Raw genomic sequence first — 16,924 nt, 5'->3', positions numbered from 1 at the left:
TTAAACTGTGATTGCAATCATAGTGAGAGATGTCACATGACAGTTAAGAAGAATGAAGGAGAATCACATATTAACTGTAGAAATGTTCTGTGTCTTGAGGAATAAGAAAATCTCTAAGATATACTAAGAGAAAGGAAACTGTAGTTTACCATACATACTATGATACAAAATGTTGACAAAATGTAAAACAATAATACATATTTCTAAGCAAACAATGTGTACTCCATGCCTAGAAGAAGATCTATTAGGATATGAAACAAACACAGAGAAAGGGTATAAAGTAAAATGTGTCTACATACCTATCCTTTCTTGGACCCAACTATCTCCCAATGAATTCCTAATTTTTATGTATCTTTTGAAATATGTAAAACATGTATGCATATATATATATATATATATATATATATACTCTATTGTTATACACAAAATATAAACATACAAATACATGTGTTTATACATACTTTACTTTTGACAACATGGGATCCAATCTTATGATAAAGCTTGCCTTATTTCCCCTCTAAGTTATATATAGCATTGATATAATTTCATATAAAAATTTTCCTTATTAAAAAAAAAGATTTTATTTATTTACTTTTAGAGAGGGGAAGGGAGGGAGAAAGAGAGGGAGAGAAACATTGACATGCAAGAGAAATACTGATTAGTTGCTCTCATACTCCCCCAACAGAGTACCTAGCCGGCAACCCAGGCATGTGACCTGACTGGGAATTGAACCTGCAACCTTTTGGTTTGCTGAATGATGTCCAACCCACTAAGCCACACCACTCAGGGTCCTACTGTTTTTTAATGACCACACAGTATTCTGTAGTGTAGATTTACTACGACTTAATAATCCCTCTGCTGATAGGCATTAAGTTATCATTTTTTATAGTAAGTAATCTTGTACATAAATTATGTATTTTTTTAAAGACTGTTTCCATCAAGACAGTGTAATACTGGGCCATAAAGATAGAGGATTACTGGACCAATAGTCGATATTTAAAATTGATAGTGTCAGGTTGCCTTACAAAGAGTGTTTTATAGAGACCTCTTCCTCAAGGGTCTCGCTAATACAGGTAAAAAAAAAAAAAGATTGATGACATCCAAATTGATGGATGAAAACTGCTGCCCCATTTTTATTTATGTTTGAATATCCAGTGAAGTGTGGAAAGCTTACTCGTCTTTACATCCCTTTACTTTCCCTATTTATATTACCATTGTCTTAAGTATTTCCCCCACATACATTTAGAATCATATTTGATAGTGTTATAATTTTTTCTTCAACTGTCAAACATAATTTTAAAAATTCAAGAAGAAAAGGAAAATTTATTTCCCATATTTTTACTCTTTTGATTATTCTTTTTTCTTTCCTGGTATTCCAAAATTCCATCAGTTATCATTTTCTTTTTTGTTTAGAGAATTTTCTTAGCCATTCTCATAAATCAAGTATGCTGATGACAAGTTCACTTGGTTTTCCTTAACCTGAGAATACCCTGATTTCCCCTTCATTCATAAAGGATATTTTTGTGGGATAAAGAATTCTCTGTTAATAGCTCTTTCCTTTCAGCACTGGAAAAATGTTGTGATTCTTCCTCCTGGTCCCTATATGTTGCTATAAATAATCTGTCATGAGAACTGTTTTCCCCCATACATAAGCTGTCATTTTTATCTCATTGCTTAAAAGGATTTTTTTAAAAAAAATTGTCTTTTGTTTTCAGAAGTTTGACTGGGATGCATTTTTGTGTACTTATCTTTAAGTTCATCCTATGTGGGATCTGTACAGCTTTTGACTACATATGCGTCTCCAGTCTGTAGCTTGCCTTTAGACTTCATCCCTTCCTTGTTAGAAAACTGTCAGAAGAGTAAAAAAAAAAAAAGGCATAGCAGGGTGACTTCATAGTGTGATGGCTTCTTCTTCAATCTTGCTGCCTCAGCTAGGGTGGAGGAAAAAGGCTCCAGATGATTGTTTCTGTCCTTCCCTGAGCCTTCTCATGACTTCAGCCTTGGGTCCTAAGCCAGAGTCTCTCCCAACTGCAACACTGCTCCATGCCCAAGACTGGAGAGCTAAGGGTTGGTCCAAATGTGTCACATCAGCTGACACTGAATTTTGTACATAATTAGGGCCTTAACATCAGTGTAGATGATACTATTTTTATACTTTTGTTCACTTCCTGCGTGTTTTGCTTACCATTTGTTTAAAGAAGGAATAAACTGTAAAACTTACTGAAAAATTTTAAGAAATCCTCTATCAGATTTATAGGAGAAATTCCTTTAAAAAATTAGTTATTTCTGCCTTCCAACATCTCAAGTTCTGACAAATTCACACATCTGAACACCTGTTGTATGCAAGACACTGGAATACAAGTTTTAAGAACTTATTTTCTGTCTTGAACAATATAGTTGGGTGGGGGAAGAAGATAAGTACACTGATGATCACAAAAGAGAAGCTCTTCAACTTAAAAACTTTCAATTTAGGAAATTTCCTAATTATTGGCCAAAGCAAAAACTCATCAGACTCTGCCTGTCAATAAGAGTATATTATTTTGGATGCAACAAAAAGGACAGAGACACAGCCTTTTGGAAGCCAGCACGGTGGCTGGTAGCAGTTGCAAAGGGAACACAGAGGAGAAGCATCTAAATCTGGCAAGGTCCTCACCAGCCAACCAGAAACTTCTGAAAGTCATGCAAACATTTGAACAACTCACAACAGAAAAGCTGGAATAAGAATTTTCCTGCAGATCCAAATGAAGAGTGACAGATTATATAAGGAAGATGACACTCTTAGAGATGCTGAATCTATTTCATTAGCTCTTCTGTTCGTTCAGACGCCACTCAACATCCACTAACCACTTAAAAAGCCAATTCATAAAGAATTTGAGTCAGAAAGCAGGTGTATGGATGATGCTGATCCAGATTTTAGAGAAACATGATATGAAATCTGATCTGAGGTTTTCTCTGACTCCAACTAGATTGGGGGCAGGCAACCTGTGGGATTCACAGAGCCCCTGAATACGCCCTAGAAGACCAAAGGTGAAAAATCCTTCAATATCCTTCCCATTGCATAACCTTAACAAAGCAGACTTAGGGGCACAGGTTAAGGGAAAAATCTGTAGTCAGATTTGTTTATTAGGATGCTTGTAGTTGACTGTCTTATTATCAAATAAAACATTTCTCAGGGGGTATGACCGTTTGCTGTTAAGTAGTGGTAGGTGAGTCACATACCTGTATTTTGACCACATGCTCTTCCTGTTCATACAAAAATGATTTCCTAGCTTCATACTCTTTCCTAAGGAGGGGTCCTGAGCTTGTGGCTTGAAAGTGAAGAAGCAAATCTTCGGAAGCAGACCACATCTTCTCACGAATGTAACCTGCTGTGACTTCCTCAACAATGTCCTGGCAGGAGACATTTCTCATGGTTACATTTCACATGTCAGGTGAAAGAGGCATATAGAATAGCTTCTGGAAATTTTACGTTTCAGAAAATGATATGCACAGCTCTTTCTGGCTTGGTTTGAAAAAAAATTTGACCAGAGCTGAGGGATGAACTGGCTTAGCTTCTTTCTAATGACATGATTTGGGAATCCTCTAAATGCTGTGTTGAGCAGGAATGAGAATGTGGCTGAATGACCACAGATTTGGAGGCAGAGATGTATGAATGATGTTGCCCTTGCCAGGCGTGAAGCCTGAACTCCACAGAATATAAAAGGGATAGAGATGATTAGGCTAAGAACATGTACCATCTCCTCTCTCCCTGGAGCAGCAAAAAAAAAAAAAAAAAAAAATGACTGCAGGTGCCCATGCAGTTTTCTGCTGCCTTTCTTGCCCAGGATGGAGAAGGCAGACCACTGCAATGATTTGAGAAAAATTCAAATTGGGGAGAAAAAAAAAAAAAAAAGACTTGGGGCAGAATGAAAGGGGTTGGGGGAGAAAAGACAAGCCCTGTCATGGGCAGATAGGGAAAACCTAGATGAATGAGAAAAAAGGAAGAAGGGGGATTGTGAGACGTCTTATGTGGATTGTGAACTGGCTTTACTTTTACATTCTTTGAGAGATGCAGCAAAGACTGGACTCACTTCTATGGCTGATGCCTCTTATTCAGTGCGATTGAAATTAATGGATGGCTAATTTTTAAAAATTAAAAATGAAATCATAAAAGATACATAAATGCATTTAAGAGAAGACATGTGTACATTCAGTGAATAAAATCAGTTATTTTAGATTGTTTAGAAGAAATAACATTTATTTTGCGGTGTAGGCCTCCCGCTTTTTAATAATTCTAACAGACCGATGCTCACTTTCACAAATTTATACCCAGAACATCTCTGGATGCCACATGTGCAGTTTTTGGCTCTGAATCTTAACCCTTCAATGCTGCTTCTTCATGGTTTGATACACTGTATCACTTATAGCATATGGTTTTTAAATGTTGCCCATAACTTCATTTTTCAACAAAGTAGCACTAGTAGTAATTCATTGCCACATGTTATTTTCCTGTAAATTGTGGAAACTCTGAACATTTGAAATTAGTGAATGAAATATGTTCTTCACTGTCTTCTTGTCAGTCAGGATTCCTGGTGGCTTTGTCAGTCCAGGGCCACAGTTTTTCCTCTGAGTTTTAGTAAATACAGTACTGGCGATTCTGTCCACAATATAGCTGGACTGTAATATTTTTTACGCTGGTGACTGAACAATTTTGTAAGATCTATGTTTGTGAGTTCTATTTTTTTTTTTTTTTAATGGGGCTCAATAATTCTCACTATTTTCTCTTTAAATTCATTACAATGCCTGGATCAAATAGCAATGTTCACATCTTTTAGGTCCAACTTTTGGTCTCAAGACCAAAGTAATCTTGGTGAACAGTCCTTCACCATTATTTGCCTCTGGAAAGCATTACTCACTTTTTAAATGATCTATATATCTGTGTTATAGGCTGAGAGGGGGAAAGAAGTCGTCGTCGTCGGCAGCCGTCCGTCTCGAGAGACGATGGTGTAGCTTCTCAAGAGTCCATCTGCACCGCCGAGAATGGCTGTGCAGTCCGACTCGGGAGTGACATGGTATCTGTCTCCTCCCGTGTTGAATCGACATCTTGTGATGACGCTGAAGCTACAGAGCCTGGGCAGGGTAATATGGAGGGTCTGCTGTTGCCCATGCAGCAGACCCCCCCTCTCTTCGCAGCTGAAGGGTCCAAGGGAAAGACGGAGTCGATACAGCTTGGGTTCAGGTGCGCCACAGGAGTTGCCGGTGTTGACTACAACGTCAAACCGCCTTAGGGACTCCGGCTCCGGATTTTCTGTCGGGGTTTACTCCCTTAGCCTTTCCCCTGAAGAGGTATGCCGCAAGGCAGCGGAGGTTTTTTGGAGTCAGAGTTTCCTTCTCTGATGTACCCTGACTGGAAGATCAAACCAGCGACACTTAGCTCGCAGGCCGACGCTCAATCCACTGAGCTAAACCAGCCAGGGCTGGGGGCAAGAAGTAAGACATTTGAATACTGACAATCAAGGAATTATCACTAATTGAGCTTTTGTGTCAAGGAAGACTGATTTCTTATAAGCTGCAAAAGCTTTCTCCCCTGTTGTTTGATGTTGTTATGCTAACATGGAAAAAATTCTACAAGTTAGTAACCACATAGCCACATCCAACTGCAGTTCATGAAGACTGTGCTCCATACCCAGCCTTCAAATTAATCAGTTAATTCCTCCCATAGCTTCCATGATTCGAAAATAGAAAAACAATCACACGTGTCTTTATCTAGTATCATTTTTCACCAAACGCCAACCTCCTACCTCAATTTCTTTTCCCATGAGCCATGATTCTTTACACAAGCAAGATTCTGGTGTGACCCAGGAACTCTTCTTTGAATCAACATTGTAGTAGTAATCATATTTCTCCTGCAGGGTGAATTTGAGCCATGGACCTTCAGTAGACACTAAAGAAAAAAGTGTGTTACGTTCCAGAGAGGAACACAGAATTCTTCAACATTAATGTTGTTTCTTCAATATGTAAAACAATCGCGTGAAGAAGTTTTTCACCAAGCATTCAGATAGTCTATGTTATAATCATTAGAAATTACACATTAAAATAGTGTGAATGCTACGTATTCAATGGCAGCTCTCTGCTAAGCCAAAGATGAAGGAGGAGAAACTGATGTCTAATGCTAGCTTTCGATCCCAAGATTTTCATGAGGAACACAGGAGTCACAAATGGCCAGCAAGAAGGAAAAACAAACAAGGAATGTAGACAGAGGAGACAGATCTGAGCAAGAATCCTTTTGACTTAGAAAGCCTTCCCACAGCTTTTCTGAGAAGCGACCTACAAGGACTGCAACCACTGTTTAAAAGGGCCAATGGTTAGTATTAAACCAAAACAGAAGTGACTCATTTTTGTTGACATCTTTATCCAAAGTACAAAATGGCATAAGCAAATGCTAAGGTCACAAAGCAGGGAGAAGGAAAACTCTGGTTCCTCTGACTCATCTTGGCTGTACGCAACCACACAAAATGAGGGATAAAAAAATGTTGGAAGGACTTACTGTGGGGGTATGGGCATACTGGAGAAAAAGCCAAAGGGCAGTCATGGTTTAGATTGGTCAAGAAGAATGTCTCCTTTTCACTAATTCATGGGCTATACTTTCTGTTTAGAAATCTGTTTATTTTATTGAACAGTCTTGCTTCCTGTCCCAGACCAGAGAGCTAAAAACAATAAAAATGAAAATAAAAAATCTCTGACCTAGACCAAGCTAAGCCACCTGCTGCCAAGTGAGCATTAGACTAATTTGACTTTAACAGGTAAAAATAAAGTTTGTGTGAATTTTCACATATAATATTTAAGTGGATTCAAATAATTAAGGAGAGGTAACTTCAAGATCCTTTATTATACATTAATTCTTCATTTGATTTTAAGTGGCCCTCAATTGTTGTATTTTTCAATCCTCAGGAAGAGGGATGTATCTCTTTTCAAATGGGCAGTCAGATAGCTGTTAATCTGCTTAGAAGTGCTGGTGTCCTAGAAAATATTTTGCACAAATTAGGATGATCACAAATAATCATTTTTTTCAATTACCAATAGTTGTCCAATTCACAAATGCTTTCAGAAGACCAATCACCCTCTTTAAGGCAAAAGGAAGTGATTAAAAACAGATCTTCTCTTATTTGCATAAGAATTGAGAAGTGAAAAGGTCTTAGTTGGTAGTAGAAGGCTTTATTTGGGTTGGGATGTCAGTGGGTAACAGGAAAAGAGAGTTGTTATCACTTTTGAGTCAAGGTTGAATTTGCAGTCAGAGGAGAGGTTGAAGAGGATGTCTCCAGCCCAGGGTCCAAGTATTTTCCCTAAGACTTCCTGTTAGGTTCAGCAGAGTGAGAGGAGAAAAAGCAGGAGAACAGGCAATGAGTTTATAAGATTTATTTGGCTAGCTGCAAACAGGCGGGCTGAGACCAAAGGGGTGTCAGCCCTGAGTAGCAGCAAAGCAAGGATTTTTAAAGGGTGGGGGAATTGGTGGGACTTTCAAAAGTCCAGATGGGGTTAGTGATATGGGAAGTAGGCTCTGAGAACAGGGATGCTGCTAAAATCTTATAAGCAGAAAAAAAACATCTTTGTTAAACAGGATAACTGCAGGGCATAGGCAGCTACTGGCATCAGCAGTTACTGGGGGTAGACTTATTGGAGGCTTGCTGAAATTAGACCTGAATTCCTGGAACCGAGGTCTTATGCCTAAGACTTTCTAGATGATTTGTAGACAAAACTATACCTATGAATAAGAGGTAGACTGAGCTATAAGGGTCAGTGACCTAAGAGTGGACATTTCAGTTTGGAAAAGAACATGTCTTAGAACCAGAGGTGAAAGAGATAAGACTCATACTATTCACCACCCCAAAACAATGTTCATAACTTTACCTGGGGTTGAAAATCAGTGTTAAATTGCCTATAAAGTATCTCTTCTTTCTTCTAGAACAGGGGTTGGCAAACCTTTTCTATACAGGGCAAGAGAGTAAATATTTTTGACTTTGTGGGTTCTAGGACTCTGATACAACTATTCAACTCTGCCACTGCAGCATGAGGGCAGCCACAGACAATATATAAATCAATGAGTGTGGCTGAATTCCAATGAAACTGGATACAGAAGCAGGTGGTGGCCCAATGAACCCACTAAAAATCTATTATATTAAATGACTTCATTGAAGTTGCAGAATACAAGATCAAAATACAAAAATCAACTGTATGAAAATGTGTCTGTGCAAAAACTTGTACACAGATATTCACAGGAACATCATTCAAAATAGCCAAAAGTAGGGGAAGGGAGAATTCAAATTCCATTAATAGATGAATGGATAGAAACAAAATGTGGCACATCCATACAATGGAATATTATCAGCCATAGAAAGGAATGAAGAACTGATACATATTACAATACGGATAAACTTTGAAAATGTTTTGCTAAGTGAAAGAAATCAAGACAGTATGATTCTATTTATGCGAAACATCCAGAACAGGTAAAACCATAGAGACAAAATTTAGATTAGTGGTTATTTGAGGCAGAGGATGGAGGGTAGGGAACAATGGCTATAACAGATACAGGGATTTTGTTTGGTGTAATAAAAACATTCTGGAATTAACTAGTGGTGCTGGCTATACAAGTTTATGAATATATTAAAAACCTCTGAATTGCACACCTTAAAAGAGTATGGAAATTCTACTGCAATTTAAAAAATTCATTGTATTTCCATATATTACCAACTCCAAAATGAAATAAATACAATAAGCAACTCCAAAATGAAACCAAAAAAATTTATAACAGAATCAAAAATAATTAAAGATATAGGGATAAATTTAACAAAAGTAGTGCAAGCCGCATACACTGAGAACTATAAAACAGTGTTGAAAGAATTAAAGACCTAATTAAAAGGGAAGGTATCGCATATACATTGATCAGAGGACTTAATATTGTTAAGATGGTAATACTTCTCAAATTAATCTAAAGATTCAACATTGTCCCTAACAAAATCTCAGCTCTCCTTTAAAAAAAAATTTTATTTGGAAAAAAATGAATCCAAGCTACCTCCTAGGTTTTTGAACTGGATAGATATCTGGGGATATTTTGATTCCACTCAACAAAACACAGCACACCGACAGAGGAGTAGGCAAGTTTAAGGGAGAGAAGATAAACTCTTTGAAGCCAGGACAGATTTGAAATTATGATGGGTCATCTCTAAGAACTCAATCCCTGAATTAATATTGTATTGCATTCTTTCCTACGAAGGATGAGGAAAGGGACACTATGGTAACCCCTGGTGAAGAAATGTTGAAAGAAGAGAGGGGCTCAAAAGTGATGAGACTCCCCGAGAGAGTGGCCAATAGCCCTCCTTATATTTTGTTAATAGGACATTTGCAGAATTGGAAATCTCCAAGTTGGAAATACATTAAACTTGAAAAAGTAAGTACATCGGGTACTACTGAACTAAAAACATTTTTTCCCTCAAGTTCCACTTCTAAGGCCATATACTGCCTCAGTCGTTTACAGAAAGTAAATAGTACTCTGTACGTGACCTATGTTGTGGTGCAAATAACACCAGCCTTGGAGTCAGGAGACACCAGATCCTTGCCACTGGGATATGAAGAGTGTTCAGTAAAAATCTACTAAAGAAATAGTCAATTAGCTTGGGTTTGTCATTTTCTTCCCCTGTCCAAAACGTCATGAATATGAGTTTCTAAATCTGAAAAATCAGTATTAAACTCATGATCTCAAAGATGCTTCTCAGAGCTGACATTTCATGACCTTCCATTGGATTCAAAAGGCATAAGTATTTGCCAAGGTTATTGATCTAATCCTGTAGAGACCAATTCACTGCACTTTATTCTGTATTTTCAAAATTACTCTTTACCCCTACTAAATATCATACAATCACGTGTCATTTGTTTCAAAAAAGGTAGAGAGAGATATGAGTGTAAAAATCAGTTTGTATCACTGGAGGACTGGATCAATAAGCAGGACCATATAACACAAAGTCTCCTTAAATACTATATTTTCTCAAGTCTATGATGCCACCCATACATAGCCACCAAGTTTATCACACCTTTCTAAAATACATAAAAGAAGAGAAATAGCTAGATAATTTCCTTTGCCATAGAGGATAAAAATCATTTTAGAAATGTTAATTTGAAAGCAATATTTATCTTAAAGTTAAGAAACCACAATACCACAGAAACTCTCATATTCAAATGATATTTAGCTTGTGCTAAATGAAAAAAATGCTTACCACTTCCAGATTTTTGCTCTTTCGCCTTTGCAAGGGTCTCATAGTACTTGTCAGCACATTCAGGGATTACATCATTTGTATTATAAATGTTAGACTTCAAAGCAGACAAAATATCACTTTTCTTTTCTTTCTCCAAACACTGATTAACATCAATGACCAGTGTAACCCCTGGATAATAATAATAATAATAAAAAGTTTTTGTTAATGGTTACTTTCTACTTATACTGGAGGCATGTAACCTTTTAGGAATGTGCTGGTATCAAACCTTATTACCCTTTCAGAATATGCACCGCATATGCCTGAGAGACAGTCACCAACGCACCTACTAGTTTAGACCATAAGAATTAAGATCCCACAGCAACACAGTTTGTTAAAAGTCACAGTATTTCCTGGTTACTCTTGTGTGGTAGCAAGCAAGGCACTAGTGTTGCTCACTGTGATAATATGTGAAATGAGGTGAATGCCCACCAGCAATAGATATGAAGCCCTTACATGGGTCATTAATCGGTATTTGAAAAATAGCTTTATAAAGATATTTATTTATTTTAGAACAAGTAAAATATTATTTAAGCTATGGAAATCCTGATATTCTCCTGTACAGTGCAAGTATACTTCCAAGATTGTCATTAGCAACCAAAATAAATGTTCTAGAAAGGCAACAGGCACAGCTAGCAGATATGTGCAGAGGAGTCCAGACACTTAATTCTGGAACCCATTTAGACCTATAAAGCATTTTATTTCACTTCAAATTTCTGCCTCTCCTCATAAATAAAACAACAATGAACTTTTGGTTGCCTCAAGAAAGTTGACATGGTGAATTCTTTACTGTCTACTTTAGTTCCAGGTAAGAATATTATGGCCCAACCAAATGGAACTATTATTTTCACAACCTGTAAATGTATAAATGTAGAACAAAAAATGGGGGAAAAACTAGTTTAAAGTACTTTTGAGATGAAAAATGATCTTGATGAAAAGAGAAGGGAGAGATGGACATGTTATATATCTTTAAAACACACACGTCAAATTCTACCACACAAATGCTAAATGTTATATTGTTGTTATCAAATTATGTCCACATGTGCATAGAACTATAAACCCTGAAGGGGCAAGAAAAACAGAGTCTGACTTTCAGCAGCCTGGAGTCAAAGTAATACAAATCTGAAGGGGCACATGAAGAATATAGAAGAACTGTGGCAAACTCCAACTGCTGCCCAATGAAAGGTATAGCAGTAATGTTCTTGTGCAGAAGTTAATAGGAAGGGGTGAACTGTTCCCCTTGCCTCTTCTCCAGAAAATCTTTGTAGGATGAGAAAAATGCAGTAGGACCAAGTAAATGACAAAGAATTTTTACATGAATTACATCTGATAGCTTCAGCTAACCCAGTAAAATGCTATTTTCCTTAGAAGATGGGTATTAAAGTCATAAATTTCTTCATATAGTCATGTCCTTTATCATTGTTCAAGTAGTGGGTCCACAGGTTACTTTTGCAGCTAACCGAAGCTTCACAATCTTAACAGAACCGTTTTCTATGAAAACCTAAAGCCCTGGAGAAAACCCTAACAGAACAGTCCCTTTCTTGTTCATTACTTTACCCACAGTCCCTGGTAAACAGAAGGTGCTTAATGTTTGTTGAGAGCTGCCAGAAGAGTCCTTCATGTCACTAAAATGGTATTGTACTATAATACAGTGATACTTTCAAGGGCTATGGAGGTGTTTGGGATTCTTTGCTCCTGCACTACATGGCCTTAAACTCCTGTGCTTTTTGGTTTTTTCCCTTATTGTCACTGTCAGCGATTGCTTCTTGCTGCTGTCTGTGTGCCTGCAGAGGGCAGCCCAAACACTTCACTGTGTGGTAACTAATTCATGGTGTCTGGTGTGCTCTGGGTTGGGGAAATAAACCAGCCAAACATCATAGCATTACGCCTGAGATAAGAAGAAACAGGCTCCAGGTGTCTGTCCAAGAAGTCCCCAATGAGCAGAGTAAATCAGCTCTAGTACATGGACTTCCTGACATCTATTTGATTGCATTTTGGCTTAATCTGTGGGTTTTGGTTAAGTTCCAGATAGCTGAGGATGTCAGATAAATGATCTCCATTAAATCAGGTATATTTCTGCTAAGAACAATTAAGAAACCTCCCAGAAATCACCTAAGAAATCCAAAAACATGTTTGCTGTACATCTTAAGCCGTCTGCCAGCAGGCTTTCACTAAGGCATGCAATTGATTCTTGGAGGAAGGGGGTAAAAAAAATCTTTATCTATATAAAACACAGATCTACATATGGTATATAAATAGATATACAATATACCTGTGGTACTGAAATTTCATGGTGAGGACCAGTTAGAGAAAACAATGTTCAGAAAGATTCCTTAGGGTGCAATATGGAAAAAGGTTGAGAAACATTGCTCTAAGGAGTCAAAAGCAGAGACAAACCTCCTTTAAGAAAGCAAGATGCTCCAGTGGAAATGAGCACTGGGCCAAAATGAAGGAGGCTTGAGTTCCTCTGCCCTTTTAAACCTTGCCTGTGGTAACATTTGGGAGCCAGTACATTTTGTTATATCAAATTATCTGGGAGTGAAATTGATGCTTACAACATGGGACCAGAATCTGTTTCAAGTCTTCAGACAAAGGATACAAAATGCTTTAAAAAGTAAGATTAAATTCCTGTTAAAAGACTGGAAAATTCTCATCTCGGTGTCAGAATATGCTTTGGTTTTATCTTCAGAGTATCTTTTTGTTGTTATACAGCATGGGAGAAACTATATTAGCTTTTCCCAGGGACAGGACAGAGGTAGAAGATAAGATTTTAAGTGTGCAAGTTCAAAGTGCGAAGTCACACATTTGAGAAGACCTCTTACTTTCATGGTCAATAAACAGAACCATGAGTCTCATGTAAAAAAAAAACCAGAATCAACCTTTGCAGGCCAAATGGAGGAGGAATACAGAATACAAGGAATAAAATAGTATCTGAACTGGTTTGACCTCTAAGAGAAAAACTGTAACCCTTTTAGGCTACTTGAGTGCCTATATGACATCTAATTTCTTGAAAGTTTTTCTTCAAACTACATTGCCTTCAGTTTTATATTTAAATTCAACTCACTTATATACACAACTCAATTTCTGTTTTCTTTTTCTTAAGGATTAGAAAAAAAAGACTTTAAAGGTCCTAAGGGTATAAAAGTTCAGGTTGGAGAAATACACATATTTTTCCTGGCTAAGAAAATAAAAACCAGATGTTCCTCACAGATGCTCCATATGTCCGGAGCAAGAGTAAGGCATCTCAAGAGCAATCTGTGATCTGATAGAACAGGACAGATTGTAGTTATGCTATGAATGGACAGCTTAATGAACTAGACTTTTAGGAATCTTATTTTAATTTATGCATATTATTCATATGTATATGAATAATGTAGAGTGCTAATTTATCAATCTTGCAGCTATCTTACATGGTCATATGAATTTTCATACTATTCCTTTATGAAAACAGAGGCTTAGAATAATTTTTTTTTTAAAGTTCTCATTTGAGCCATTGTAGGTATTCTCCCAGTTGCTGAGTATGTCACTTTCAACTATGCATTCTAGACCTGGGGAAAGAATCCCAGGATGGGTTTGAGGATCCACTGGGCCCACTGTGAGATGAACTTGAGCTGAAACTCTATTGATCACTTGGCCTCCAGAAGCCACTACTCTGACTGCTTGGACCAGAGTGACATTCTAGGTCTCTTGGAATTAGTGTCAGTTCAGAGCCAGGGCTCAGTAATCCCTGAAAAGTCTGATTATGTTCTTTCCCCAGCATAGCCATTATGATAAGAGGCCCTAGGTCTCTTTGGGGGAAGCCTAGGAGAAAGATAAACAATATAAAATTCTGGAAGTGTAGCAGAGCCCTTTCTCAAGGGAACCCCGCCTTCCTTTCCTGAAGGGGTTCTGGGTCTATAAACTGGCTCATGTCTGGGAATTGACTGAGGGGCCATGACCTTCTGTTTTTATGACTCAAGTATCAATTCTATTCACTTGACTAGAACTCTTCTTCCACTTGTACAAGTAGGAACTTAGCCCTGGCTGGTGTGGCTCAGTGGTTTGGGCACTGACCTGTGAACTGAAAAGTTGCTAGTCTGATTTCCAGTCAGGGCACATGCCTGGGTTATGGGCCAAGTCCCAGGTTGGGGCGTGTGAGAGGCAATCAATCCATGTTTCTCTCCCTCTCTGTCTCCCTCCCTTCTCCTCTCTCTAAAAATAAATAAAATCTTAAAGAAAGAATTTAGTAGACTGTCTACTTCAATTCTAGGCATACCATGTTCAATTCCATGGGTCTCTGTGAGTCAGGCTGCTCTGATTACTGCTTTGACTTTCCTGTCCATTACAGTATTATATCCACCCGTGTTTAGTGTTTAAGTGCTGCCACCTGGCCTCTGCCAGCCTCCCTATAGATTTTGGACTTGCCAGCCTCTCCACAACTGCATGAGCCAATTCCTAAAAATAAATCTCCCTCTTTCTCTCTCCATATATGTCTGTATAGATAGATGTATATATACACTTCCCAGAAAAACAGATCTAGCTACCTATCTACCTATCTTTATAGTTCTGTTTTTTCCAGAGAAAAATATTTCTATAGTTCTTTCTCAGGAAAACCCTAATACAATGAAAAACATGAAAGGGAGAATGGATATGTTATTGAGCAGAAATGGGCTAGTTTTCTAAGGATTAAGATAAAAAAGGACTTGATTAAACTATTAATCTGGGCATTTAGAAACCATTTTTTGCTTCCTGGGTTTTATTCAGCCACATTCTCAGATTTTGCTAGAGACAGTACCTTGTCATTGAAAGTCGTGCAACCAACAAATCCTATTGTATAAATATGCACTCAAGAACTCAAGTTGGTAGGCAAGTCCAAATGTTTTCAGAAATTAAAAATTACATATATAAAAAATTAAGAATTAAAATTAAAATTCAGAAGCATAACCAGATATAAACAAGGCAAGCTGGGCTAGCACAAGGAGGTGAGAGCTTACACTGTTTTGCTTGGTCCTTGTCTCTGTTGGCCTCATAGACTGCATCCTGTATCTCATCCAGCCAGAGAAGTTCAGAAGTACTTTTAGGGTCCTGGGAATATGGTCATAGAATGGAAAAAAAAAAAAAAAGTGAATAAGGATGAAACAGAATTAATAACTGCTTTTAAGGAGCCATTTTATGATTTGCTCTTACTTAGCAGCTACCAAGTTCTGCCACATACTGTACAAGCCATTAAAGAAATGGACCCCAATCCAACCGCTTCTCCCTTCTCCCTTGCCACCCCTCCCATCCAGCCCATCAGCGTCTCTCACCCGAACAGCTGCACAGATTTCCTATTTGCTTTTGTTGCTTTCAGGTTTGCCCTCTACCATAGTAGAGGTGATTTCTTCAAAATGGACATCTCATTACACCACTCCTTAGCTTAAACTCCTCCAAAGACTTTCCCCAGAAGTTGGGAATAAAACGAAACTCCCTTCCCATGGACTGTGGGGATCTAATGACCTGGCTTCACCTCATACTCCTCTACTGCCTGTTCCAGACCTTCACCTCAGTCTTAGTCAGATCACAACTTCTACCCCAGCTACTTGGCTGTGATTCCTTCTTATCATTTTGGGCCTTAATCCAACTGCCACTTCCTCAGAAAAAGACTTCTCTGGCTACCCTCACCTGACGCTTGCTCCCTCAGTCCCTCAGTGACCGTGGCTCCCAAGGTGGCCCAGAGTGCCATGGGGCACTTTAAGTTTCACGGCAACACAAGGACACCAACATTTATCAGATACAGAGACAGAAATAAAATCAAACATAAAGAAATCAAACAAAAACACAATGACTGTCCTCCAGGAGCTAACAGTTCAGTAGAAGAAACAGATATATAAAAAAAAATTATAATACAATGTGAGTAGGGCATTAGCTGTAGATACACAACATAGAAATAGCCAAGATGGGACTAAATTATAGTAAGTAGGGGTACTGAGTTACAAAGGGGGAGAAAAGACCAAGTATAGTTTCCAGAAAGGAAGTGCTAACACCAATAAAAAGGTATTGAATTATCTTTCCTATTTTTTTAATTTATTTTTTTTACTTTTGGGTTGATTTGGATAATCTTGCTACAGATGCAGTGCTGGAAGATAATTAACTGGGACTTCCAGAGAGCAACCGCACTTATATAAATTTGTCCAAGACTGCAGATAAATTATTTTATCAATAGAAATCAAATATTTTAGGGAGGATGAGACATTCTATTTTTAAAAATGGGAACTTTGCTTACGCGTAGAAATGAGTATCATGTACTAAATCCTAAAGCAAGGCTGTGGTGAAGAGAAGGTAGCTCATTGGAGCCACGGAGAACCACCTTCATCATTTAGGACTCAAGAAGGATGGGAAGCAGATAGAAGTAACATTTGCCAGCTCTTCTGCAGGCTTCAACCCTGCGTCACTCAGACACTAACACGAGATAATGGAGGTGGAAGGGGTTCTTAAAGTGAGACAAAAATCTTGTACTTCAACCCCGCAACCTCCGTGCTATCGGAGACCACTGCAGAAGGCTTGGTGCCTGCTCCCCCCAGCTTCTCTAGCTAGATCTGCCGCATGGGAGTCATCAGTGGCTAGTCAGATTTTCCATTTCTAGGCAGAATGAATGGGGAAGAATCAAATGGGAAGTTAGAGAT

The 16,924-nt window shown here is 38.1% G+C and overlaps 1 protein-coding gene across 1 annotated transcript in view; it reads right to left on the bottom strand.

Annotated features, from left to right (window-relative positions):
* The window catches only part of IQGAP2 (IQ motif containing GTPase activating protein 2), a 274,610-nt gene that overhangs the window by 50,427 nt on the left and 207,259 nt on the right, over nucleotides 1-16,924 (bottom strand). The window contains exons 14-17 of the mRNA XM_090276400.1: nucleotides 15,257-15,347; nucleotides 10,248-10,415; nucleotides 5,781-5,923; nucleotides 3,220-3,390 (exon numbers count right to left, since the gene is read on the bottom strand). Of these exons, the coding sequence (XP_090132526.1) occupies nucleotides 3,220-3,390; nucleotides 5,781-5,923; nucleotides 10,248-10,415; nucleotides 15,257-15,347 (573 nt within the window). The remainder of the gene's footprint in view (nucleotides 1-3,219; nucleotides 3,391-5,780; nucleotides 5,924-10,247; nucleotides 10,416-15,256; nucleotides 15,348-16,924) is intronic.

This window comes from Furipterus horrens, unplaced genomic scaffold, assembly GCF_987537825.1.
Source record: "Furipterus horrens unplaced genomic scaffold, mFurHor1.1.pri manual_scaffold_5, whole genome shotgun sequence".
Classification (NCBI taxonomy): domain Eukaryota; kingdom Metazoa; phylum Chordata; class Mammalia; order Chiroptera; family Furipteridae; genus Furipterus; species Furipterus horrens.
This window is presented reverse-complemented; position numbering and strand designations above follow the sequence as displayed.